Here is a 27258-nt window from a genome sequence, read left to right as displayed (position 1 = left end):
GCGGAGCTGCCTGAAAAGAAAGGCTCGTTTTATTTTCCCGCTTTTTAGATTTTAATGTAATCAAGGAAACAATTAAAAACACGTTTACAGAATTTCATAACACACATTTTAGTAATAATAATAATAATAATAATAATACATGTTTATGGCTTCATGTTTTGTCTTTGTTAATGTAATATTTTTATATTAATTTTCAAAATCCACCGCATGAACGCGCTTTATTGAATATAATATAAACAAAAATTTATGTTTGATTTGTGAGAACTAAAACTGGTAACTAACAAATGACGTCACATGCAGCAAATGTAACCTATCCAGTCACCGCAGCCATAAACTGTTCAGACTATTTCCATCAAGCAGAAGGTTCTGCAGCATCCGGTCCCGAACCAGCAGACTGGGCGACAGCTTTTTCCATCAGGCCATCAGACTGCTGAACACTTCATAGACACCTCACCTTCACTTACCGGAACTTCAACATTATGCACTACATATTGTACATAAATGCCACTTGTTTTGCACAATAAACATCTGCTGACCTCTGTATATTTTATTTTTATTAAATTTTATATATATGCATATATACACACACACACACACGCACACACGCAAATATGTATATATACATATTTAGTATACATATTCAGTAACGTGCATGCACTCTTATATTTGTACATATTTATTCTTAGAATTCTCAGATTCCCATTCTTATACTTTGCTCTTATGTTTCTTGTATTTTGCACACCTCTGTTGCTTGTGAAGCTTGCACACAAGAATTTCACTTACATGTGCTGTATCAGTGTACCTGCACATGTAATGTGGCAATAAAAGTGAGTTGAAATGAAATTGAACTAAAATACAAATATTTGACTTTATTGTGGCGGATTATCTGCCTCCATCCCACCCTGTCAGGTAAGTCTCCAGCTGGCTGTAGGATAATGAGCCTCACCTGCTCCCAGGTAAACGCCTCTGTGACTGTGTGGTGATTGGTCTGAACGGCAGTGTTACCTGTTTAACCCAGAACTCCAACGTTGATTACAGTCTGTTTTCTCTGACCTTCTCCATCAGCTGTCTCACCTGCAGACACCTGAGGTCTGCACTATGAAGCAGGATTGAGTCTTATCTGATGTCACCCCAGGAACAAACACCATTCCCCAAAAACTGCTCATGTCCTTTGGCTGCCCAGCAACAGCACAAAGTGCTGTCATCCCTGCGTGCACGCAGCGCTGCACGGCTCCGCTGCCTCAGGAACGCAGAGGCCCTCACCTCCAGCTACCACCTGCTCCACCTGCTCCACCTGCCGCTATCAGCAGGAGACACCAGAGCACTGAAACTCAGGCTGAGGCCCGGCTTCCGTCTCACAGCCTCCACAACACTAAATCCTACCCAGCAGATGCTGTTGTGTGCAATATGTTTTTGTAGTTTGACTATTGCTTTACTTTATTTGCATATATTGACCTTTTTATATACCCTTCACTGTTTTGCTCTTCCTTTCCTTTTCATACTTAGTTTTGTTCAGTAGTGCATGGGCGGAGCCTGATGTCATTGTTACAATCAAAGCACACTTTGGGGTTCCACTCATGTCTTCATCTAAGATGGTCATGATGATGATGGCTGACAGTGCAGACCCCCCCCCCCCCCTCCACACACACATACACACACACACCATAATAACTGATGGGATGTCTGTTTTTTACCTGCTGCCATAACAACAAGATGACGTCATTATGTATTCTTGATGTTTTCAATGATGTATATTTTTCTTCTTATTGCTCCTATGTTGTCTTGTAAAATGTGCTTCTATCCCTGGCTCTTGCATCTTCATATAATGATGAATAAACACACATTAATGAGGAAACCATAAAGTCACTCTTTCATCACAAGAGCGTTTGGAACAGTTGAAATAATAATAATAATAATAATAATAATAATAGATTTTATTTAAGAAAGCGCCTTTCAAAACACTCAAGGACACTGTACACAAGCAATAACAACAACAAACATAACAATTTACAAAATAATACGGATAAAACTTTGAGCAAATAAATAAAACAAATTAAAGTAGCAGGATGGAAAAATTTATGTGGAATAGGCTAATGTGAACAGGTGAGTTTTGAGTCTGGACTTAAAAAGAGGGAGGGAAGTGATGTTTCTTATCTCAGGAGGAAGGGAGTTCCAAAGACGGGGGGCAGAGCAGCAGAAAGCCCTGCGCCCCACGGTGGCTAGCCGGGGGGAAGGGATGGAAAGCGAAAGAGAGGAGGAGGATGTGAGACACGGAGAAGGAACGGTGATCTGAACCAGGTCAGAGAGGTATGAAGGCGAGAGATGATGGGTAGCCTTGAATGTGTACAAAAGTATCTTGAAATTGATGCAGTATTTAACCAGAAGCCAGTGAAGCTGCTGCAGAGCAGGGCTGATGTGGTGCATAGAAGGGGTCCTGGTGATGATACGAGCAGCAGAGTTCTGGACACGTTGAAGCTGATGGACAGATGTTTGACTACGACCAAAAAGAAGAGAGTTGCAGTAATCAATCCGGGAAGTGACCGGGCTATGAACAAGAATGGCAGCGGCATGTGGGGAGATAAAAGGACGGAGACGATTAATGTTGGAAATATGCAGTGATGTCATTGACGTGGGAGTTAAAAGATAGAGTACTATCAAGGATGACACCCAGACTTTTCACAAATGGGGAAACGGAGACCGGCGAGTTATTGATTGTAATATTTGTTCATGAATTTAGTTTGGCTAAGCAGAGGGTGAGGGAGGACGGGGGGGGGGGGGGGGGGGGGAAGCAGAATCAGATGAAGGATGAAAAGAAGGGGCCCTAGGACAGGTCCCTGGGGCATACCTGCAACCAGAGGAAAGAAATCATCAGCTCTCTGTTTCACGTGGACCTCGACATTGAAAGTGATCCATGGAGCTGGCAGTCAGATCACCACCAGATGGTACATGGCCATTTGACCAGATAACTGGTGGAGGCTCAAACAGCCTGACGTTAAAGCTCTGCTTCATCTCACAGTGAAGCAGGTGTTTGAGGCTCAGGTTACACGCCTGCCCACTGACACGCTGACCCGTGAAGACTGATCAACAGCTCACTCCTTAAACAGATGACCTTCGTCGTCAACAACAGGGCTGGGCCGTTGCTCCTTACCAGCTGACCACCTTCTGAACCTTCCAGTGACCCAGTGAGCTGATGATGCTGCCCTCTCTGTTCTCACCTGTTATTAATCTCTGTCCCTCGTCCACAGCATGTCTTTATCCTGTCTTCCTTCTCTCACCCCAACCAATCACAGCAGATGGCCCCGCCCCTCCCTGAGCCTGGTTCTGCCGGAGGTTTCTTCCTGTTAAAAGGGAGTTTTTCCTTCCCACTGTCGCCAAAGTGTTTGAAGATTTAGGCTTAAAGCTGAATTTAAATAAATGCGAAATTCAGAGCCAAGTATTTGGGAGGTGTGATTATTGCGTCTGATAAGGAATGATATGACACAGTTTAAAGCACAATGTTATCTGGGGCCTCAGGGCTTCCTGTGAGGACGCTGCCGCACGTCCTGTAATAAACCACGCTGTTTAATAACACCTCACTCCAGGACACCACAGCATCAATGAGAGCACACACTGCGTGTCATTAAAGAATGTGAAGTTAGACTGTTCTTCGTAAACAGCCCTGATGTGACACGCTGTCGCTTGGTTGATTTGCAAACATACTTTGAAAAGATGTCACGAAATCCTACCGTGAAACATGATTATTGTTCTCCAGAGGAGTCATGAATACTTTCAGTCACAAATCGGTGTTATATTATATTAGACTGCACTTCCTGTCGCAGCGTCCTGACCCGGGAACAGAGCTGCAGACGTGACGTTCACCTGTGACAAATATTTCTACTTTATTCACAGAAACACAAAAAAACCCACCAAGGAGAGAAAAACAGAAAACATAGGAAACATTTACAGTATGAACACAATCAGCTGATGGTGTTCTCATTTTTTGGCCACATGTTTTTCACCACTTCCTGTGTGCGGTGTTGACACAATAAAAGCATCAAAGCCACATTCTATTTATTTTATGGCTGAAACAGCAAAAACACACAAGTGGAAAAACAGCCGCCCACGTCACGTGACCCGCTGCTGCCACAAGACGAGCGCCTGAAGAAGAAAACATCTGTACATCATCACCCTTCTGAAACCTCTAAGCCGCCACACCTGTCCCATCAGGTTCACTCAGGTCTCAGGTGAGTCCAGTTAAGATGAGCTGATTGGTGGAGGTGGTTCAGGGGGCGGGGCCCAGCCTACTTGTCATAATTCAGGTTGTTCAAGTTGTGCTCTTGTGCTCCGTTCAGGTGACTGAGAAACAAAGTGAGGCTTCAGCAAGTGTTTAGTGTAGTGTCAGCATGCTGATGTCCTACGCCACCTGAACACAGCACCAGCCCCCTTTACTCATCTTTACAGTTTAAATTATAAACACAGTCTTCTCCTCCGGTTAGTGAAGCAGCAGCAGCTCAGATTCATGACATCACTGTACACAGAGGCCACGCCCACTGTAGGATGGCAGGATGTGTGCTGCAGTTCCTCTAATGTCCAGCAGAGGCAGCAGTGAGTCAGCCCCACACACATGTTTACAGCCTGATACACAAAGGGTCTGGCCCCTTCATGACACCTGTTTGCATTATTAGGGGTGTGGCTTCTGCCTGACAGGTGGATGGTGACACAGGTGGATGGTGACACAGGCGGCTGTAGCTGCTAGCAGTCTGCTTCACCTGAGCTGCACCTCCTGACTGTGTTTGTGCAGTTGGAGCCTTTTGGAGCTCCAGTTGGAGTGAGACGCTGAGCAGGTATTGCTTTGATCACTGTTGTCAAGACGAACTTTTATAAATAAAATTACAGTACAGCAGCTGTTTGCTTACTTCACTGACAGGAGAAGAAATCCCCCCCCCCTCCCCCCATTGTTGACATGGCAACACAAACATCTCTATTGTCGTAGTAACACCCAGGTTTCGGCCTCATATACAGAGCATCATCAGTAAATTTCTATTTACAGGATATATTTGTACACAACAGTCGGGCCACCTTTACAAGGTGAAAAATGTCCCAGCATGCAACAGAAACCACCCAGTCGCCTTCAGCTGCACACGTGACAAAGGTCCGATCAGGTGATCACAAAGCCAGGTCACATGATTGACCTAAACCACAAGGACATGAGTAAAAACTGTACAGAGACGACATCCTCCTCTTCATCAGCGGCGAGATGAAGGTGTTTACCATAATAAGGACAGTTGGAGACAAACAGAGCCGAACTGAACCACACTTTGTCATTGCTGCTTCTTTTGGGACATTATTAACTGTTAGCAAGTAGCTCACATTTGGGTGAGTGCCCCACAATGGAAGACTGGCAGAGGCCCCGCCCCCTAAAGCAAAACTAAAAGCATAAAAAAATAAATAAAACTAAAACTAAATAAACTATAAAAAAAACAAAAAGGAAAAATAAATAATTTCTTTGACAATACTGGGCACGATCAAACCCACTACTGTAACATTAGCATTTAGCAATCATGCTATAAACTAAGCGATCGTCGACTGTTTTCAGATTAGAAACAAGCTGTTAGCTTTACCTGACTTTATCTTAGCTACCTTCTGTGGTTAGCTCGACATAAGAGTACCATTAGTGTTAGCTTTCTTTAGCAGTTAGCCATGTTAAAATAGTTACGGAACTTTTGAAATGTCAGTATTTTTAAAGCTAACTGTGTCACATATAATATTAAGTACTGTTATCTAACAGTTCATAAAGTTAGTCTTTTTATAGTCTTACCCAGAGATAGCAGAGAGTCTATTCAATTTTAGACTACTGCTTACTCGTTAGCTTAGGCCACTTCCTAGCTGTAGTTCATGTTAAGTCTGAACTCATCACGATACTTTTATAGCTACCTATTTCAAGCTAGTCTTCCAGCTAGCTGGTTTCTGTTAACAGACTGCTACGTAAGTATCAGCCCTGTGTCCCTGCAAACATGACTAGCATGATCAGCGTGATCCAACACATTTACTCTGTTTTAATAGTGTTAGCCTTAACAGTCAGTTACATTTTCAGACTGAAGCAAATTCAGAATCGTCACTGTTAGCGACGGGTAATCTGGGAATAGTTTTCTCTTTATTATTATTATTTTAAACTAAGCACACTCATCTTAGCTAGGTCACCGCTAGCCATTAAATGTAGCTTACAATAAGTTTATCTTTGCCAATATTACCTTTAAGCTATATTAGCCACAAGATACATTAGTGTCATTTAAACAAAACAAAACTGCTGTTAGCTTCCGTTAGCCCTTAGTAGCACTGCAACTGTATCTCAGTATGCAGACCGGACAGTTTCAGGTTTTATTGATCAATCAGATGTTACTGAGAACATGAAATACTTTTTTTTTTTTTTTTTTAATTAAAGTGCTTTTCCCTTTCTCATTTCCTGTTTCTGTGGCAAATGTTCATGTTAAACAGGAAGTTCAGTGTGTCTGCAGCTACTGGGAATTATGAGGTTTTTTCTATTCATTGATCTGTGTGATGTCACAGAGAGAAGCTCCACCCATCTACTGTTCAAGTCTTCTGCTTGTGAGATACAGCCAATCAGAATAAAGCATGTTTAAAGGCGGAGGAGCTGAACCGGCTTGTGTGAGACAGCGGCTGAGCTGAGGCTCAAGATGACGGGGACTCATGCTAAGCCGCTCTGTGAGAGCTAACGTTGGAGCAGAACGATCCACCTAACAGAGTTTTATGGTTTTGAGCCATCTGTGTTTAACACTGGGTCAATAATTATGCATATTAGTTTCTAAGCTCCGCCTACACAGGTAACCAAATGCATGTAGAACTAACGTCACACAGATGTTGAACTGCACGGATTCACCCGTTAGAAAACCTGACAAGTAGAATAAACCACCTCCCACTTTGCCTCTGGGTTATTTTTCTGACATCAGAGGATCATTTTACCTTCTTTACCTCAGACTCAGGGGGCAAAGGTCAAAGGTGGTAAGCTTCTATCTTTTAGCCTTGTCACACGTGGAGGATTTCCTTTGGACCGCTGCTGAAACACAAGCAGATGTGGTTTCACGGTGAAGGCACTCATTATTATCACTTGTAATAATCAGCAGATGGAGTAGATTAGCTCCGCCTACACCAGGTACAGCATTAAAATCTGGTCAGATTATTTGCTCCTTCCTATCTGCTCTGCTCTGCGGCTCTGTCATCTGTGATGAGTGTAGTAGGTCCAGAGTGAAACCTCCACCTGTGAGAAGCTGATTTCTAACAAACCTTGCAGCAAGAGTAAAGATCAGTTCAGCTCGACTCGTCTCCATCACTGCCCATCAGCCACTCCCTCACCTGCAGAGCGACGGCACAGGTGGGATGGAAGCCCATTTCTGCCCACAAATGGAAACACACTTGCTGCAAACGTCTGAATGTTTTACTCTACTTTGTATTTTGGGGGCGCTGAGCCTTTATTAGTCAGCAGAGAGCGGGCAGGAAGTGTCCGTGGGGAATTGAACCTGCACCTATGAGGTGCCTGAAGGTCTCACCTGTGAAATGTTTTTTTGTCATTCAGACACGACCTTAAATATTCGATTCATCTTTTACTTTAAAATTCATTTCAGCCGAGGTCATTGGGTAGCGTCCCCCCCCCCCCGAAATGGGCTTCCATACATACAGCACTGACCAATAGGAGCTCAGAGCCCGTCACTGTGGTATTGTGTTGGTGCCAGCCCCCTGCTGCAGGAGCTTCGGACACTTTCTGATGACATCATGCAGGCTTTAAGAGACGCTTAGCTCTGATTGGCTGGTGCAAATGGGGTGCAAATATGGCTAGATGGTGACAGACGGCCCCGGTGGGGTTGATGGCGTCGTGGGGGTCGCTGCGGTGCTGGAGTGTCGGGGCGGGGCCAAGTTGAGCAGGGCGCCGACGGTCACGGCCACCTGGGGTAGCCCTCGCTCCTCCAGGATGTGAAGAGGAAGGCACAACTGACTCTGCACAGACAAACACCACAGAAGAAGACACAGCGAGGGGCAGGGGGAACGGATGGAAAACGAAATCAACAGGTAAAATAACTGAAACCATGGCAACGCAAGGATGAAAACAAGGAACGGCAAAAATGATGGAGGAGGAGGAGGAAAGAAGGGGCGGGGCGTGCAGATGGAAGCAGACAGGTGAGAGAGCTTTGAACAGAAGGCTGTGGACCAAAGACGGGGGCGGAGACAGAAGGAAGCAAGAGGCGGATGGGAAGTGTAGTGCCACAGCGGCAGGTGTCAGTTTTGAGCCGGCTGCCATCAAACACGTACAGATTTAAACTCCAACACATTTGCACGGTGACGCACCAATCAGCACACCTTCCACACAGCCAGGAAATATGGGAGTTTATCAGCACTGAGGTTAATCGATCACCTGACTAACAATAACCTCCGAGTTTAGCTCAGTGAGGCCTGAAAGCAGCGACTGCAGCACAAACTTGTCAGGAAGCTCGGATCAGCCGACAAGGATCACGCACTCATGCTTACAGAGAGGGGAGCACCCCCTGCTGGTGGGGGAAGAATAAGGCACTGCCGTGTCGTCATCTTCACAACACGCGTGCTAGAAGCTCTGCTAAGGTGTCCTGGGCCACACCTGCACACCAGTGGACCGACTGCAGTGGCAGGAGCTGGTTTCCACCAGGATACCAGTCCAGTGTCGGTGGGTTGCAGGCGAGTATGAAGCATGAAATTAACGTGCTGACATCAGTTTACACCTTGACTGTGTTACCTGATGTCAGGTCTCTGTGAAGAGGATGAAGCGGCCATTGCTGGCATCGATGGAACAAACCAATCAGGAGGCAAAGACCTCCAGGTGTGTTTGAAAGACAGACAAGTGAGTCGAGCGGCTTTACTGAACTTTATTGATGGAGCTCTAAAAGGAACAGAGCAGAGGCACAGGTCTACAAAACACTCAGACATCCTCATCCTCACTCTTCATCGTAGAACAATCCCATCCTGTGTGACGCTTCGGCTTGCTCCGGCCGGTTGGAGCCGCAGGAAACCCGCCCACGTTGAGGCCGAGTCCCCTCCCACTGCAGGATGCCTCTTTGTCCTGCTCGAGTTTCCACCGTCACAGACATAAGAGCGATGGCGAGGCCATCACAGGTCGGTGTCCTGACCCTGGCTTCACCTGCAGAAGACGTGCTGACCCTGCACACCTGTGGGGGTTGCTGCTAGTCCTGCAGTGGGAGGAGTCTCCAGAGCCTCGGTCCAGGTGACACTGAAGGTTCCTGCGCTTCGACCGGAGAGCCACCCGGGAGGTCAATGCAGGCATCAGACCACAAGTGAAACGCTGATGTGGTGCACAGAGGTTGTTTCCAGGGAGACGTGTTTCTGATGGGAGGGGCTGACTGAACACTTCAAACAGTAAAAAATGGAACGTAAGGCACGGGGCAGAACGCCAACAGGCAGGAGGCGAGCGTGAGGGCGAGCTTTGGGGGATCGTCCAGGTCCGACTGAGGGGTCACATGGTCCTCTGGCTCCAACACTGGACTCTGCTGTGCCTCACACCTTCTACCTGCCCACTGGGCGGAGCATCGGTCACTCAAAGGGTCACGGGGGGGGGGCTGGATGTTGATCGTCGTCAGCGTGAGCAGAAAATGTTTCTGTTAATCAGCAAGGAGGCTGCGACACGCACACCTGTACAGGTGAGAGAGGAACGGCTTATGGATGATTTCAAAGCCAATGGGAGAGCATTTGATCCAGCTGCTGGAGTGAACTCGCTTGGATGTTCCTCTGAGCCCACAGCTGATTGGCCGATGACAGACGCTCTAACTCGAGTGGTGAGCATCGCCCCACGCTGATCTGAGTCTTCACCTTTGACCTGAACACGTCTACGGGGCCAGGATCAGAGCCTCAGGAGCAGCGTCAGGTCCCGCAGATGGGCGTGTCTACAGACTAGGCGCCGCTGCTGTACGTGTCAGGAGACAGACGGACCAATCGGAGCCAGGCTCTTCTCCTCGGCCCAGTTTTTGTGCTACACTAACGTGACCTGAAAGGTGGCAGTACTACGACAGATCCAGGGCAGGATTACTGCGTTACTGTGGTGAACGGAGACTCTGAGGGGGACACTGCTGGGATAAATTCACGCCCGCTGCGTGCAACTCGGCGAGATCGCCCTCGGCTCGCTCGGCGTCAGACGTGCGGCGCCAGGTGCACATAAATGGCACACAGCACCGACATGACAGACAGGTAAAAGAGGGCGAAGCCGGCCAGCTGGACCTGAGGGGACAGGCTGACCAGGGGAGGAGCCATGGAGAGCAGCACCTCCACTGTGGCATAAACCCCGCCCCCTTTCCCCTCCAGGACGTCGCCCACTGAACAGAGATGGTCCTGAGTGCGTGCGTGTTGGGTGAGATGGACACGGTGGAGGAAGAACAGAGGAGAGACGCATGGAAGAAGGAAGGGAGCGATGAGAGGCGGGAGGATGACAGAGAGGAAGAGAGGCGTTAGTAGAAGAAGAAACTTCAAACTTCACCATCAGTCGTCCAGCCCGATTGGTTGGTTCGTTACAATAAACCGCACGCATATTTATGAATACTCAGCCCCGCCCCATCAGTCATGGCGGCGTGCTGCAGATCGGACTGAGGTTTAATGACAGCGTCAGCAGCAGAGGCCGAACCCGGGGCGAGGCTGAAAATCTCCGAGCCGGGGTCAAAGGTCACTCAATAAAAACCCCGGCGGACCCTGTTTCATTAAAGGCTCGTGTGGCAGGAGGACTGATGGGGAACATTTGGATTCGCTGTCGTTCGTTCATCGCTCAGGTGTGCATGGTACCTGTGGGACTCCGATGCGGCGACACGCCTCCAGGAAGTTCTCCACGTTTCTGCGGCACTTGGCCATGGTGAGTTTGGGCTGCGGGCAGACGGGACAGTCAGCGAGGCACACCTGAACAGCAGCGCACACATTAACACTTTACTCACCACGGCAGGGGAGGGGACGTGGATGCTGGGGACGGACCGCGGCCTCACGTGATTGGCCAGGTGACAGAGAACCACGCCGTCCGTCAGGGCTGCTCCCAGGTCACTCGGCAGTGACACTTTGAGACGAGCCTCGATGTTCTGGAGGGAGAGAGAGGGCTGATCAGTCACCTGTGAACAAGGTAACCCACCCAGGTGAGTCCAGGTACGCACCTTCCTGAGCTGCTCCACCACCTCGACGTCCTCTGCAGCAAGAGGAGGAGCGGCGGGAGCCTCCTCCTGGCTCGGAGGAGCAGAGGTGTCACCTGGAGGACAGAGAGGGAACAGCAGTCACACAGAGCACACCTGACAGGTGAGTGAGGCTGAGGACACACCCCCACAGGACCTCACCTTTCCTCTTCTCCTCCCTCTGCCCGAGCCGGAACAGGAAGCTCTCTGGCCGCAGATTGGTAGTTCGACAGGAGGCCACGCCCCCCGAGCTGGGGTAAGACGGCGACTGATTGGCTGAAAGAAGAGAAAATCCAGGTGTGAGCGGGAGGCAGGCGAACACTGGGGAGGGGAGGGGCTTCGGTAAACTGTCGGTCTTACCTGTAGGAGAGAGAGCAGCTCGGTCCTCACCCTGTGGGACAACACAACACAGTCACACAGCTGGACACACCTGGAGGTCAGTGCGAGCCAGCGAGCTTCAGGTGTGCTGCTAGCTCCAGGCTGCTCAGGTGTGTCAACGCTAATGATGTCATTTCAGGTAAAATACTGATTAACATTCAGTGGAATCACTCAGATACTCTTCACAGGTATTTCTGATCATGTGACTGAACAAAAACAGCTGCTCTGGGGGCGGGGCCGAGACCACTTCTTTCCTGAAACAGTGAAATGACGTCTGTAACTGGGACGTCCTGCAGTGGACACCGGGCCTCATTCACCGAACACGCGTCAGCAAAATCACACACGTGAAACATGAACAACACGACAGCGAATCGCAGTCATTTCTCACTTTAATGAGAAAGAACGCCAGAGGACGCTCGGCTTCCACGGCAGCGGTTAAAAACACCGGACTGAAACACAATGAGGCTACGTCCACACGTACACGGGTGTTTTTGAAAATGAAGATTTTCCGTTTTCGTTTATACAAAAAAATCCCGTCCACACATAAAAGCCAGAAACGAAGGAAAACGCTGCTAGGAACATGCCAAAGCAGCAGGTGGCGCTATATCCCTATCCGTGTAGAAATGTTGGCCAATCAGAAGTCAATAAGCCTGGGTGGGAAAAAGAGTAAACAAAGATGGCGCATAGAAGCAGAACTGAGTCGTATGTGTGGAGGGACAGTAACTGTGTGTATGTAAGCATTTAAACACTGCAGAGAGTAACAGCATTGTAGAAATTCATTTCACCGAAACAATAACGTGGCGCACAGTGTGACGTCAAAAAATGCGCACACCTTTGACGCTGCGTTTTCTGCGTTTACCTCGTCCACACGTAAACTCTCCACCCTGGCAGGCGTTTTTAAAAATCTCCGTTTTCAGTGACCGAAAACGCCGTTTACGTGTGGACGAAAGGCGCAAACGCATAGAAAAATCTCTGTTTTCAAAAATACCCGGGTACGTGTGGACGTAGCCTGAGACTCATGGAAAAACGAAAGGAAAAAGACCTGAGCGCCGACGGAAAGAGAAGGAGGAAGTCAGCAGACAGGCAGCACCTGACAGACGACTGGTCTACGATCGTCGCCATGTCCAACGCCGTTCGGCCCCGTTAACATCACATCATCATGTTTGTTTTGGTTTTTTCGACTTTTTGCAAACTGAAACGGACCAAAGAGAAACGACGTGCAGCGAGACACCTCAAAGGACCGTCCCACGTTTACCTGCCCAAGGTTTGCGAATGAGGCCCAGTGACACCTGGTGTTGCTAATGAAATATTGTAACGACAAACCGCTGACTCCGCCTCCTAGAAACTGCCTCACTTTGAAGGTCAAACATGTGGACACAGTGCAGCATGCACAGTGCAGTACCTGCAGCAGACAGGAGGTGGCGCTATCAGAAGCGTGAGAATAACAGCCGTCTACAGACAGTCCAGCCACAGACTGAGACACAGACAGACAGACAGACAGGGGAGGGGCCAAATAAAAAGAAAGGAAGAGCAGTGATGTCAGTGAACATTGCGTCCAGCAGGGACGGACGCGTGGAAGGCGTGTGTCACCTGTCTGTGTGAGCCAGGTCGCCTCTTTATCGTGTTTGTGTCAAAGTCGATCTCAAACACCAGGACACACTGACACACAGACAGACACGCAGACAGACAGGAAGGAAGGCGGCGAGGGCGGAGATAAAAAGAAAGGGGGAGGAGCAAACTGAGGAGGAAGTGAAGATGAGGAAAAAAGAAAAGGGGAAGAAGAAGAAGAGAAGAAGAAGTAGTTAATGCAGAGATTCAGGTGTTACTGACGTGCAGGTGCTTTCAGCTCATCGTCTGTTTCAGTGAACTTAAGCTCCGACAGCTCGGCAGGTTCAGGAAACGCGTCGCTCAAACTTTACCACCTCAGTCTCTCCACAGGAAGTGCCGATGCTCACGGGACACACCCACAGCGTTAATCACCTCTGGGTCCAACGATTTCAGCTCCAGTGAGACGATCAGTGTTTGTTCTCCTGGCTGTGACAATAACGTTTTTCTAAGGATTTGCGAGCGCCGCCGTCACCGTCGGTGATGTTTAGAGAACAATGAGGTCAGCTGACACGTAATGATGCTACAGAAGCAGCGCGGCCAGACTGTTAAACTAAAGTTCACAACGAGGGTCTCTGCTGGGTGGAGACAAACATCACCATGTGACAGGAAGTAGATGCTGAAAAGAGACCAAACTGCACCTGAGAGAGTAACCGCTGCTGCTCGGGTTACTCCTGAACCAGTTTAAACCAGTTTATGGACGCGCCGTGTGACCCTTTACAGACTAACATGTCATCACCACAGTCACAGTAGCCACTCAGAGCCCAGAGGAGTAGATAGGAAAGGGGTAAAGGAAGAGGATAAGGACAGGTGGTGCTGGGTGGGGCTTAGAGGAAAGGTGGACAGGTGTGTTCATGCTGATTCAGTCCTCAGAATCCCTCGGGTTTGTGTGCTTTTTCAAAATAAGAGCGCTCTGCTAACACAGGCTAACACTGCTCCAGTGCGATCGAGCGTGGGGTCAAAGTGATCCACAGAGAGAAACACGTCTGTCTGCGTAACACTAAAATGAGAGCTCGTTTCTCACCTCGACCTTTAACCTTCATTCAATTTGAAGGTTAAATTGTCACTGATCTGGAGCTCCTCCATGTCACGACATCAATACTTTGACCGTGCCGCTGGTTCACGTGGTTCATACAGCGGCGAGAAGCCAACCACGAGATGAAAACTAACCCGATAATCAACCACGTAAAACATATTTACACCCAGACGAGTTTCACGCGCTCGAGCCGAGACCGCAACACTGAGCAGCGGATAAATATATTTACAAAATAACAGCACGATGAGGAAACGCAGTGTGGACGCAGTTTACCGTTGTCCCCCGAACCAGCGGTCTCCAACCTTTTTTGCGCCACGGACCGGTTTATGCCCGACAATATTTTCACGGACCGGCCTTTAAGGTGTCGCGGATAAATACAACAAAATAAAACTAGTACCGGTACCGAAAAAAGAAGATTTATTCATAACACACGTGAAAAGACCCAGGAAAACAGAGTTAACGATAAAAACGATAACAAAATAACGCTGAAAACCGATAAAAACCCTGAAAACCAAACATTTCACACCTGAGACTCAACTCTCGCGGACCGGTACCAAACGACTCGCGGACCGGTACCGGTCCGAGGCCCGGGGGTTGGGGACCGCTGCCCCAAACGTTTCTGCACACAAACCCGAGCGGCCCTGCTTTGAAAATCAGTTAGTAGCTGTTGGGGGGTGGGGCCATACTCTTACCATGAACAGGGCGGAGTCGTCTGTGTGGGTGGAGCGTCGGGAGGGGTAGACGTTCTGAGCGCACAAACAGACACCACAGACACACAAACACATTAACAAATACTAACATACAAGTGAGAGCGTGGCGAATGAGGGGTGTGGTTTAAACAGGGGCGGGGCTAGACTCACTGTGCGAGCTTCTAATAACCATCGCTATTAGAAGATCGTTACCTGCTGTCTGAGTCGTGCAGCTTTACGTTTTCTCTCAGATATTTGGAACAAAGGCGATTTTCCACATTGCTCCCATGTCAGAGGTCAGAGGTCATGCGTGCTTGGCTCCACAGTTTGAAACACTCTCAGCTCTTAGCACCGGTCAGATGGGACAGATCAGCGAGTGAGGGAGCGGGAGTCGCTCTGGGTCACCATGGGCTGTGGAGGCGGGGGTAACTTACGAGACAGACCTGACCCCGACAGGATGACCCTTGACCTCCGTGTCTTCATTTATCTTTGTTAGACGTTTGAAAGTGAACGCACGTGCCGATAAAAACCGACCAACTAATCGCACCCACACTCGCCGGCGTTTTTCTGTCAGCCTCACACAGCACCATGTTTACCTCTGAGCCAACCAATCATCAGCAAGTGAATCACAATCGTTACAGGAAGTGAAACGTTATGACTCTGATTCCATCAAACCAATCACGAATCATTATTATTACATCATTTAACAACACCTGTTCACAAAGAGGTACACACAGACTCACACACACACGCAGACTCACACACACACACACACACACGCTCACACAGACTCACACACACACACACACACGCTCACACAGACTCTCACACACACACACACACGCTCACACAGACTCTCACACACACACACACACACACACACGCTCACACAGACTCTCACACACACACACACACGCTCACACAGACTCTCACACACACACGCTCACACAGACTCACACACACGCTCACACAGACTCACACACACACGCTCACACAGACTCTCACACACACACGCTCACACAGACTCTCACACACACACGCTCACACAGACTCACACACACACACACACACACGCTCACACAGACTCACACACACACACGCTCACAAAGACTCACACACACGCTCACACAGACTCACACACACACACACACACACACACGCTCACACACACACACACACACACACGCTCACACACACACACACACACACACGCTCACACAGACTCACACACACGCTCACACAGACTCACACACACACACACACACACGCTCACACACACACACACACACACGCTCACACAGACTCTCACACACACACACACACGCTCACACAGACTCTCACACACACACGCTCACACAGACTCACACACACGCTCACACAGACTCACACACACACACGCTCACACAGACTCACACACACACACACACACGCTCACACAGACTCTCACACACACACACACACGCTCACACAGACTCTCACACACACACACACACACGCTCACACAGACTCACACACACACACACGCTCACACAGACTCTCACACACACACACACACGCAGACTCACACACACACACGCAGACTCACACACACGCTCACACAGACTCTCACACACACACACACACGCAGACTCACACACACGCTCACACAGACTCTCACACACACACACGCTCACACAGACTCTCACACACACACACACACGCAGACTCACACACACGCTCACACAGACTCTCACACACACTCACACACGCAGACTCACACACACGCTCACACAGACTCTCACACACACACACGCTCACACAGACTCACACACACACACACACGCAGACTCACACACACGCTCACACAGACACACACACACACACACACACGCTCACACAGACTCACACACACACACACACACGCAGACTCACACACACGCTCACACAGACTCTCACACACACACACACACGCAGACTCACACACACGCTCACACAGACTCTCACACACACACACACACGCAGACTCACACACACGCTCACACAGACTCACACACACACACACACGCAGACTCACACACACGCTCACACAGACTCACACACACACACACACACGCTCACACAGACTCACACACACACACACACGCAGACTCACACACACGCTCACACAGACTCACACACACACACACACACGCTCACACAGACTCACACACACACACACACACGCTCACACAGACTCTCACACACACACACACACACACACGCTCACACAGACTCACACACACACACACACACGCTCACACAGACTCACACACACACACGCAGACTCACACACACGCTCACACAGACTCACACACACACACACACGCAGACTCACACACACGCTCACACAGACTCACACACACACACACGCAGACTCACACACACGCTCACACAGACTCACACACACACACACACGCAGACTCACACACACGCTCACACAGACTCACACACACACACACACGCAGACTCACACACACGCTCACACAGACTCACACACACGCTCACACAGACTCACACACACACACACACGCAGACTCACACACACGCTCACACAGACTCACACACACTCACACACGCAGACTCACACACACGCTCACACAGACTCACACACACACACACACGCAGACTCACACACACGCTCACACAGACTCACACACACACACACACACGCTCACACAGACTCACACACACACACACACACGCTCACACAGACTCACACACACACACACACGCAGACTCACACACACACACGCAGACTCACACACACGCTCACACAGACTCACACACACACACACACGCAGACTCACACACACGCTCACACAGACTCACACACACTCACACACGCAGACTCACACACACGCTCACACAGACTCACACACACACACACACGCAGACTCACACACACGCTCACACAGACTCACACACACACACACACACGCTCACACAGACTCACACACACACACACACACACGCTCACACAGACTCTCACACACACACACACACACACACGCTCACACAGACTCTCACACACACACACACACGCAGACTCACACACACGCTCACACAGACTCTCACACACACACAGACTCACACACACGCTCACACAGACTCACACACACTCACACACGCAGACTCACACACACGCTCACACAGACTCACACACACACACACACGCAGACTCACACACACGCTCACACAGACTCACACACACACACACACACGCTCACACAGACTCACACACACACACACACACGCTCACACAGACTCTCACACACACACACACACGCAGACTCACACACACGCTCACACAGACTCTCACACACACGCAGACTCACACACACGCTCACACAGACTCTCACACACACACAGACTCTCACACACACTCACACACGCAGACTCACACACACGCTCACACAGACTCACACACACACACACACGCAGACTCACACACACGCTCACACAGACTCACACACACACACACACACACGCTCACACAGACTCACACACACACACACACACGCTCACACAGACTCTCACACACACACACACACACACACGCTCACACAGACTCTCACACACACACACACACGCAGACTCTCACACACGCTCACACAGACTCACACACACACACACACACGCAGACTCACACACACGCTCACACAGACTCTCACACACACACACACGCAGACTCACACACACGCTCACACAGACTCTCACACACACACACACACAGACTCTCACACACACAGACTCACACACACGCTCACACAGACTCTCACACACACACACGCAGACTCTCACACACACACACAGACTCACACACACACACACAGACTCTCACACACACACACAGACTCTCACACACACACACACACAGACTCACACACACGCTCACACAGACTCACACACACACACACGCAGACTCTCACACACACACACAGACTCACACACACACGCTCACACAGACTCACACACACACACACGCAGACTCACACACACACACACGCAGACTCACACACACACTCACACACACACACACACACGCAGACTCTCACACACACACACAGACTCACACACACACGCTCACACAGACTCACACACACACACACGCAGACTCACACACACTCTCACACACACACACACACAGACTCACACACACACACGCAGACTCTCACACACACACACACACACGCAGACTCTCACACACACACACAGACTCACACACACACGCTCACACAGACTCACACACACACTCACACACACACTCACACACACACACAGACTCACACACACACAGACTCACACACACGCTCACGCAGACTCTCACACACACACACACACAGACTCTCACACACACACACACACACAGACTCTCACACACACACACACAGACTCACACACACACAGACTCACACACACGCTCACGCAGACTCTCACACACACACACACACACACACAGACTCTCACACACACACACAGACTCTCACACACACACACAGACTCTCACACACACACGCTCACACAGACTCACACACACACTCACACACACACTCACACACACACACGCAGACTCTCACACACACACACAGACTCACACACACACAGACTCACACACACGCTCACGCAGACTCTCACACACACGCTCACACAGACTCACACACACACACACGCAGACTCACACACACACGCAGACTCACACACACACACACTCACACACACTCACACACACACACACACACACACTCACACACACACACACACACTCACACACACACACACTCACACACACACACACTCACACTCACACACACTCACACTCACACACACTCACACACACACTCACACACACACACACTCACACACACACACACTCACCTCTGTGTCAGGACTGGACTTCGTGGGACTCGGAGCTGCTTTATGCTGAAAAGCATCAACAGAGTTTCGATCAATAACAGCTGATCAGCGATCAATAACGTGCCGTCACCAGTTAAACTGGTACCGTTCGTACCTTGGCGTGTCCGCTCGTGTTGTCCCTCTGCAGCGAGCGGTTCTTCTGCCGCTCCTCGTCGTACCTCATGGCGGCGAGCTGCGCCTCCCTCCTCATCCTCTCCACGCCGCCTCTCTGAGGACACAGACCGTCAGTGCTGCTGCAGCTGTGCTCAGCTTCTACCTCACAGGTAAGAGGACGCCTTACCTGTCCGTGTGAGCCAGATGCAGCCGCGGCGCTATCGACTACACCCCTGAGAGACAGGAGTTGACACAGTAAGCGAGACAGGAAGCCAGACAGGAAGTGAAAAGAGCAGGTGTGATAAAGGTGAACGCGGACCGTACCTGCTGTGTCTCCTCGGGTCTTCCATCCTCGAAGAGCCGCTTTTCACAGGAGAACCCTGAGCACAGAGACAGGAAGTCACACAGGGTTTTCACAATAAAGCTCAGATTTTACACCACATGTAATTATCAGTTTATACCTCAAACCACCGACAGACTCGACCTTTGACCTTTCAGAAGTCTGTGTAAAAAGGCTTACTGTAAAGACTGTAGTTAAAAGACGCGAGCAATTGCGGGGTGCATGTGAGTCGCAGGTGTGACTTCCTGTGGGCGGAGCTCTCACCTCTCTGGTGATGCGTCTCTCGATGTAAGCCATGAACTGAGAGCTCAGGCTGGTCCTGTCTCCTCCCCCACGACTCCTCCCCTCCTCCTCCTCCTCCTCACCCGCACAGCTGTCGATGAAGTCGATCTGCTCCAACTCCCCATCTGACACACACAGAGGAGGAGACGATCCAGACAAGAAGCACCAATCAGCTCCATCAATCACCACATTCACTCTGAGTACTCTGGATTCCGACTGGCTGGCAGCTGTAACTTCGAACCAGCTGATGGAGACGTCTGTACAGGTGAGAGCTTCTACCAGTTTCACCTGTCCTAACCATGAGCCACGTCACGCTGATCTGAATTGATGATGCTGAAGCAGCCGGAGCCAACCTTCCACGAACACGCTCGGCTTCATCTTCCTCAGCAGTGTGCCAGGCTCAGGTGCGTTTGTTTTACCGCCTCAATCTCTAAACTGATGTGAGATCAGAGAAATGCTCACATGTGCCATTAGGCAGCGCCGCTCCTCCCGCCGCGCCTCCTCGCTGCCTCTGGTCTCGGCTGATGTCGGCCACTCGCTGCGGCAGCTCCGACAGCTCCTCTGAGGCCTGCACAGAGGAGACAGCGCGGTTTCTGCAAACGGAGCTCGAGCAGGAGTGAAATCAACACCAGCAGGCTGCGATGGGTGGGTTTATTATTCTGTGGGTCGGCACAGCTCTGATCGTTTAGCAATGCCTGACGGGCTCGTCCTGGTGTGAGCCACGCTAACCACACTGACGACACATTTATCTGCTACAGCACAGTTCATGTAAAAATCCTCCACTGTTACAGGGTCAGGGGTCAACAGGGGTCAAGATGGAGGAAACGCGTCGTCAACTCATTAAACTAAAAGAAAACAGAACATCGAGGCTGCCGTGACGAAACACTCACACTGTGTGTGTTTGTGTCTGCGTGCGTGCGTGTGTGTGTGTGACCTCGTTGCTCAGCCATCTCTTGTCTCCGCTGTCGACGCTGTTGAAGCCGGAGTCGAGCGCTCCGTAGGGACGCCCGGGGTAAAGCTCATCCACACTGATGGGGCAAAGTGAGAGAGTCAAAGGCTTTTATTGTGAAAGAGCAGCAGCTTGTGTGTGTGTGCGTGTGTGAGTGCAGACCAGGAGCTGAAGGTCAGAGGTCGTCTGTCGTACTCGGGCAGGTCCGGCGTCGTCTTGCTGGCCTCCAGATTCAGGTACTTAAATATGTGAACTTTCCCTTTAATGCAGATCTGCAGACAGGAAGCAGACGTTAGCTCTGAACCGACACCTGCACAGGGACGCCTGCGAGGTCACTTCCTGCGTACCTGAGCGGGCGGGGTCTGCAGCGGGTTGTTGTCGAGGACGATGGTCTGCAGCTGCGTGAGGCGGCGGTAACAGACGGGGATGGAGGTCACTTTGTTACAGGAGAAGTCGAGACGCACCAGAGGCAGCTCGGCCAGCTCTGCAGGGACGACCAATCAGATTACTCCACGAGCCATCACGCTTCACTTCCCAGGTTTGACAACACAATGACTCAATTCTCTCCTTCTTATGGTTCCATCCGTTCTTTTCCACTTATCAGAGAGCTGGAGGGGTGGAGCCTATCCCAGCTACCATAGGGCGAGAGGCGGGGCACACCTAAATACTACTAATAATGTAAACTTTATTAATCCCTCCACGGAAAGAAGTCGTCTGCATGCTGTATTTTACTGGAACAATATTTACAATGACATAGACTGAAAAACACAGGAAATTTATCATCACTAATAAGGTCAGAGAAGTTACTCTGAAGTTGATCCAGAGATGTTATCCTGTAAAGACAGATCTGGTTAAATGTAAGAAAAATATTGATACTCTTTGTAGTTTTTGCAGCAATGCAGAGGAAACAATAAGTCATTTATTTTGGGAATGCACGTATACACGTGCACTTTGGATTGATCTAAATAATTTTATAAACACCTAAATTGATCCCTCATGTAAACTGAAGTTTCCACATATTCTCTTTGGCCTCTCACATACCGATAAAATAACTCCAGGAAAAAAATATTATCACTCTTCTGATTATTTTTGCCAAATTTCACAAACATTGTACAAACTTTTCTCAACAGCGTCCAAACATCTTTGCTTTTAAAGCCCTGATTTCCAACAGAGAATCTTAAGAACAGTTCTGACTCCAAAGCGTGTAAAACACACGAGCTGTGTCGAACGTTTCGTTTCACTTGACCTACATGTTGTTTTTTTATACCTTGAGCACCTTTTTCTCCAGTTATTTTGTTTATTTGTTTTCTCCTAAAGTATACTTTTTTGTTTACGTACTTGTATTTGTAAACATAACTTGTTGAAGATACTGCAAGCTGTGAAAGTTTTCATACCCTTTCTATATTCTTGCGATCATGGGGCGACCCCTCTACCTGCTAAGCTATCCCTGTCCCCAGGTCGCCAGTCTGTTGCAGGGCTAACAGAGACCATTTGCGGTTCACCTAACCCCACTCACTGCCCGTCTGTGGACCGTAGGAGGAAGTCGGAGTACCCGAACAGACCCCACGCAGACACGGGCCCCGCCCACATGGTGGAGTGGAACCTAGGACCTTCTTCGGACAGTGCTAACCGCCGCGCTGCGCTGAAAACCCTGAAAAATGGTCCATTAGCCAAAGTCACGTGACCGACTCGCTGCCCTGGCAAAGCGTTCCTCCCTCACAATGGCCACTAGTGGACAATCGGCAGTACTGCAGGTGTTTTTTACTGTCTCATCATCCTGGAGGAAAATTAAAGAAACCAAGACGACCTATGACTGCTGTGGATCTACACTGCGCCCAGGCAGCTTTATCAGATCCCTGAACGTGGCGTGGAGTATCGCCTCGCACTGCTGCCGGGACTGACCGCTATGTGTGGTTTTGATCTGGGTGGATAAATGAGTTTAAACGAGCTGTGCTGACCGCCGGGGTCGCTGTGGAGCGTCAGCGATTGGTGTGATTTGCCATTCTGTTAAACTCAAAGACGTGCACACGACTATACTGTTTTTACCTGCTGGGTGGGCGTGTCCCCGTAGCTCTGACGTCAGGTGAAAACCGTGGATCGCCTGTTCTAGGATTTTACTACTCAGCTGTAAAAAAACGAAATCTGACTCGCCGTCAGAACTCGCTCAGGAGTTCACAGACGAGTCGAGACAAGCAGAGAAATGTGGCGGCGACTGAGCTGTGAGAGAGAGAGCAGCCCTTTGGAAAGGTAACAGGAAATGCCGCGGCCGCTTTGAAATCTGAACACAACAGCGGGCGCTTCGAGCCACTGCTGTTCGGCCTGTGTGATGATTTTAATCACATTGCTTTGACGGGTGGAGATTCACGACACTGATGTTTGGGTCAGAGGTTGAAAACTGCAGCTCACCCGTCTGCACGTGCACGGGGGAGGAGGAGCTCCACGCTCACACAGGAGCACCAGACCCATCAGTGGGTTAGTCTGGTCTGAGCCATGCCCTCTGCCGTGGGCTGACTGACAGCTCAGTGGGAGGAGCTTAGATTGGCAGCGCGATCCAGGTGTTTTATTCCAATTTAACCTGCAGTCATTTATCAGGGCCTGAGTCAGCTGATCGGCTGATACAGAAACAATAACTGATCAATAAGTAACAGAGAGCGCAGACTCCAGGCTGTGAATACAGCGGTCACCATCGTTTCACGCGTTTGTGTGTGTGTGTACCTGGTGGCAGTCGGACCAGGTGGTTTCTCCTGATGTTCAGGTCTCTTAGAGCCTCCAGCTGGCCCACCTGAGCAGGCAGAGTCTGGATCTCGTTGCAGCTCACATCCTGTGGGCGATCAAAGATAACGATAATCAATAAGCGCTGCGATTGGTCAACGAGGATGCCGATGTGCGGCGTGAGAGGACCGACCAGCTCGGTGAGGTGCCTCAGCTGTCCCAGCTCCTCCGGCAGAGAAACCAGCTTGTTGTTGCAGGCGATCAAAACCTTCAGAGGGAGGCCGCAGACGACGGCGGGCAGCACCGACAGCTGGTTCCGACTGAGGGGAGGGGCATTAAGAGAGGGGCGGGGTCAGAGACACAGGCATCCAGCTGTCATCGGTAAACATGTGACAAGTGTGCATGTGACAGAGAACAGAGGAAGAGGAGGACTACGAGACAAAACAGAGTGAGACAAAGAAAAGAAAGACGATGAAGAGCAGAGAGGAAGAAGAAGAGGAAGACAAAAAGCAGAAGAAGACGAGGAGACGCTTCCAGATTCCTTCTGGTCCTGCTGATGACACCAAAAGTGGGCTTCATGGTTTCCGACCAATAAAATCAGCAGCATTCAAGCCGTCGGTTCAGTGAGCAGCACCCACAGGTCACCCACAGCAAAGCACGCCACAAGGTGAGGACATGCCAGAGGACTTCCTGTTTGGTGCCGTCTGACAGAGTGTGGAGCTCGTGATAAATGAAACAGACCTGAGGCACACAACTGCACAGGTGTGTGTGTTTGTGTGTGTGTGTTACCTGAGGTTCAGGTAGGTAAGCGCCTGCAGGTTGAGCAGGCCGTCAGGCAGCGACCGCAGACAGTTCTGGTACAGGTTCAGACTCTCCAGAGACACGAAGAGACAAACCTCAAGAGGAAGCTCCGACAGCCGGTTACGAGACAGATCTGCACACACACACGCACACGGTACAGGTTAACCCGAGATCACACACACACGCACACGGTACAGGTTAACCCGAGATCTCACACACACGCACACGGTACAGGTTAACCCGAGATCTCACACACACGCACACGGTACAGGTTAACCCGAGATCACACACACACACGCACACGGTACAGGTTAACCCGAGATCACACACACACGCACACGGTACAGGTTAACCCGAGATCACACACACGCGCACACGGTACAGGTTAACCCGAGATCACACACACACGCACACGGTACAGGTTAACCCGAGATCACACACACGCGCACACGGTACAGGTTAACCCGAGATCACACACACACGCACACGGTACAGGTTAACCCGAGATCACACACACGCGCACACGGTACAGGTTAACCCGAGATCACACACACGCGCACACGGTACAGGTTAACCCGAGATCACACACACACACGTGTTCCTGAAGCTGCTGGTGACCTGCGCACACACCGAGCTCACACATGAACATAACCCGCCTCCGAAGGACTGCAGAGCGCCGAGGGGACGCTTGGTCCCTGCTCACTCTGCACACACAGAAATGTGAGATACTCTGAGATAGGCGATGTTGTGACTCTAAAGCAGAGATACAGAGCGAGCTGAGGAGGACATCACTGAGGTCGGTGAGGATCATGTGACCGTGAAGCAGCTGTGAAGCCTCAGCTCAGAGAGAGGAGGAGCCTGGACAGGTATGGACAGGTACTGCTCACAGACGCGGCCTATGAAGCATTTGTTGTGCTGATACAATCCTGCATGGCTCAGGATCCGCGGAGCAGTCTTCCCCCCTCATCCAACATCAGCCTGGTCAAGCATCGCACCTGGGCGGCAGTACTCACTCAATTCATGTCACACACGCGAAACACTCGTGTTTGTTTGTTTCCGGTCTCGTGCTTCCCGAGTGTGTCCAGGGAGATGACGAAACCCAATCAAACACGTTAAACTGTGACGTCATTGCAAGTTACGTACAGCGAATATCGGTTTGGGTGCAATTTAGTGTGAATGAAAGGAGCACGTGCAGCATCAGCATGGCGGGCTTCGATCAGCTGATCGATAATCAATGCTGTTTGTTCTGTGCGTTTGTTTTGCTCGGCACGCCGGCCCGGGCAGGCGGAGCCGCCTCTGTGTCCTCCTGGCTCGTTATCTAATCAGAGTCGAACAAAACAAAGCCAGCCAGGTGTGTGGTCACCTTTGGCCCAGTCTCTAACTTCAGCCCCCCCGCGGGTGGTCAGCCTCCCCTCGCCCCGGTGACCCCGCACGCCTCCTCCGCAGTGTTTACAGGCTGTCGGGGGCAGAGCTAACATGCTAACAAACAAGCTGGCAGGTGAAGCGGCACGAGCCGTCACCTCTGAGATCAGGTGACAACCTCTCAGCCTCCCCGCAGTAAGCCGCAGTGAGAGCCGTTAACCGCAGCTTTAAACCCGGCGGCAGCACCCAGGTAACCGCGCTAACCCTGCTAACATGCTAAGAGCAGCTTACCGGGCTCAGACCCGAACCGTCCGGTACAAAAACGCCTCTGCCGGCGGGCTCGGTCCCCGGATTCACTGTGACTGCCTGTCTGCGCCGGTACTCTCCGCTCGGAGAGCCCGGTAAAGGCAGCGGAACCCCGACACAGTGCCGATTTCTGAGTTCGATGTTTGTCACAACACCGGCCTGACGGTGTCCCAGCCTACCCGCAGCCTCAAACCCGACTTCCCCAAAGCACTCCGGACTAAGCCACCGCCCGCGGCCCGCTATACACGGCCCGCCGCCGGGCCGGGTCCCGGTGCGGTTCACTCACCGGCCCTGGTGGTGTCGGTCAGGTCGTGGTTGGCGGCGCACCGGGGGAACTCCTTCAGCTTCCTGCCGCTCAGGTTCAAGCTCCCGGTGGCCGCGGCTTCGTCCAGCGCTCGGTCCAGAGAACGGTTCCAGGGCGCCGGGCCCAGTCCGTTACTATTCCCGGTGCCGCCGCCCCCGATGGTGAAGCTGAGTCCGGCGCTGTCCGCAGAGCCCAACAACACCGAGGCCGCCATTACACGCTCCGGCTGTTAGCTCGGTGCTAACGGCTAACTCCCACCCTAAAGTCCAGGCCGGAGCATGCGCATTGCGGC

General features: G+C 50.6%; 1 protein-coding gene across 10 annotated transcripts; it reads right to left on the bottom strand.

Moving 5' to 3' along the window:
* Positions 1-3861: 3861 nt before the first annotated feature.
* lrch3 (leucine-rich repeats and calponin homology (CH) domain containing 3) lies at positions 3862-27255 on the bottom strand. Of its 10 annotated transcripts, XM_084951881.1 has the most exons (22): positions 26949-27253; positions 24983-25127; positions 24387-24513; positions 24197-24302; positions 21829-21965; positions 21644-21753; positions 21467-21560; positions 20995-21100; positions 20515-20657; positions 20235-20290; positions 20098-20143; positions 19912-20025; positions 19779-19823; positions 14889-14942; positions 13146-13214; positions 12958-13029; positions 11538-11568; positions 11340-11453; positions 11163-11254; positions 10953-11090; positions 10807-10884; positions 8875-10362 (listed from the first exon to the last, which is right to left on the bottom strand). In XM_084951881.1, the coding sequence occupies exons 1-22, from the start codon at positions 27178-27180 to the stop codon at positions 10165-10167; spliced, it is 2307 nt and encodes a 768-aa protein (XP_084808007.1). In that variant the 5' UTR covers positions 27181-27253; the 3' UTR covers positions 8875-10164. The 10 variants fall into 10 exon arrangements, with proteins under 10 accessions (XP_084808003.1, XP_084808012.1, XP_084808007.1 ...); XM_084951877.1 differs by lacking the exon at positions 8875-10362 and adding an exon at positions 3862-7989 and having other exon boundaries at positions 19912-20143; positions 26949-27255; XM_084951876.1 differs by having other exon boundaries at positions 19912-20143; positions 26949-27254.
* Between the last annotated feature and the right edge of the window lie 3 nt (positions 27256-27258).

This window comes from Perissodus microlepis, chromosome 14, assembly GCF_051167445.1.
Source record: "Perissodus microlepis isolate ML-2025 ecotype Zambia chromosome 14, ASM5116744v1, whole genome shotgun sequence".
NCBI classification, from domain to species: domain Eukaryota; kingdom Metazoa; phylum Chordata; class Actinopteri; order Cichliformes; family Cichlidae; genus Perissodus; species Perissodus microlepis.
The sequence above is the reverse complement of the archived record's forward strand: the minus strand, read 5'-3'. Positions and strand labels throughout refer to the sequence as shown.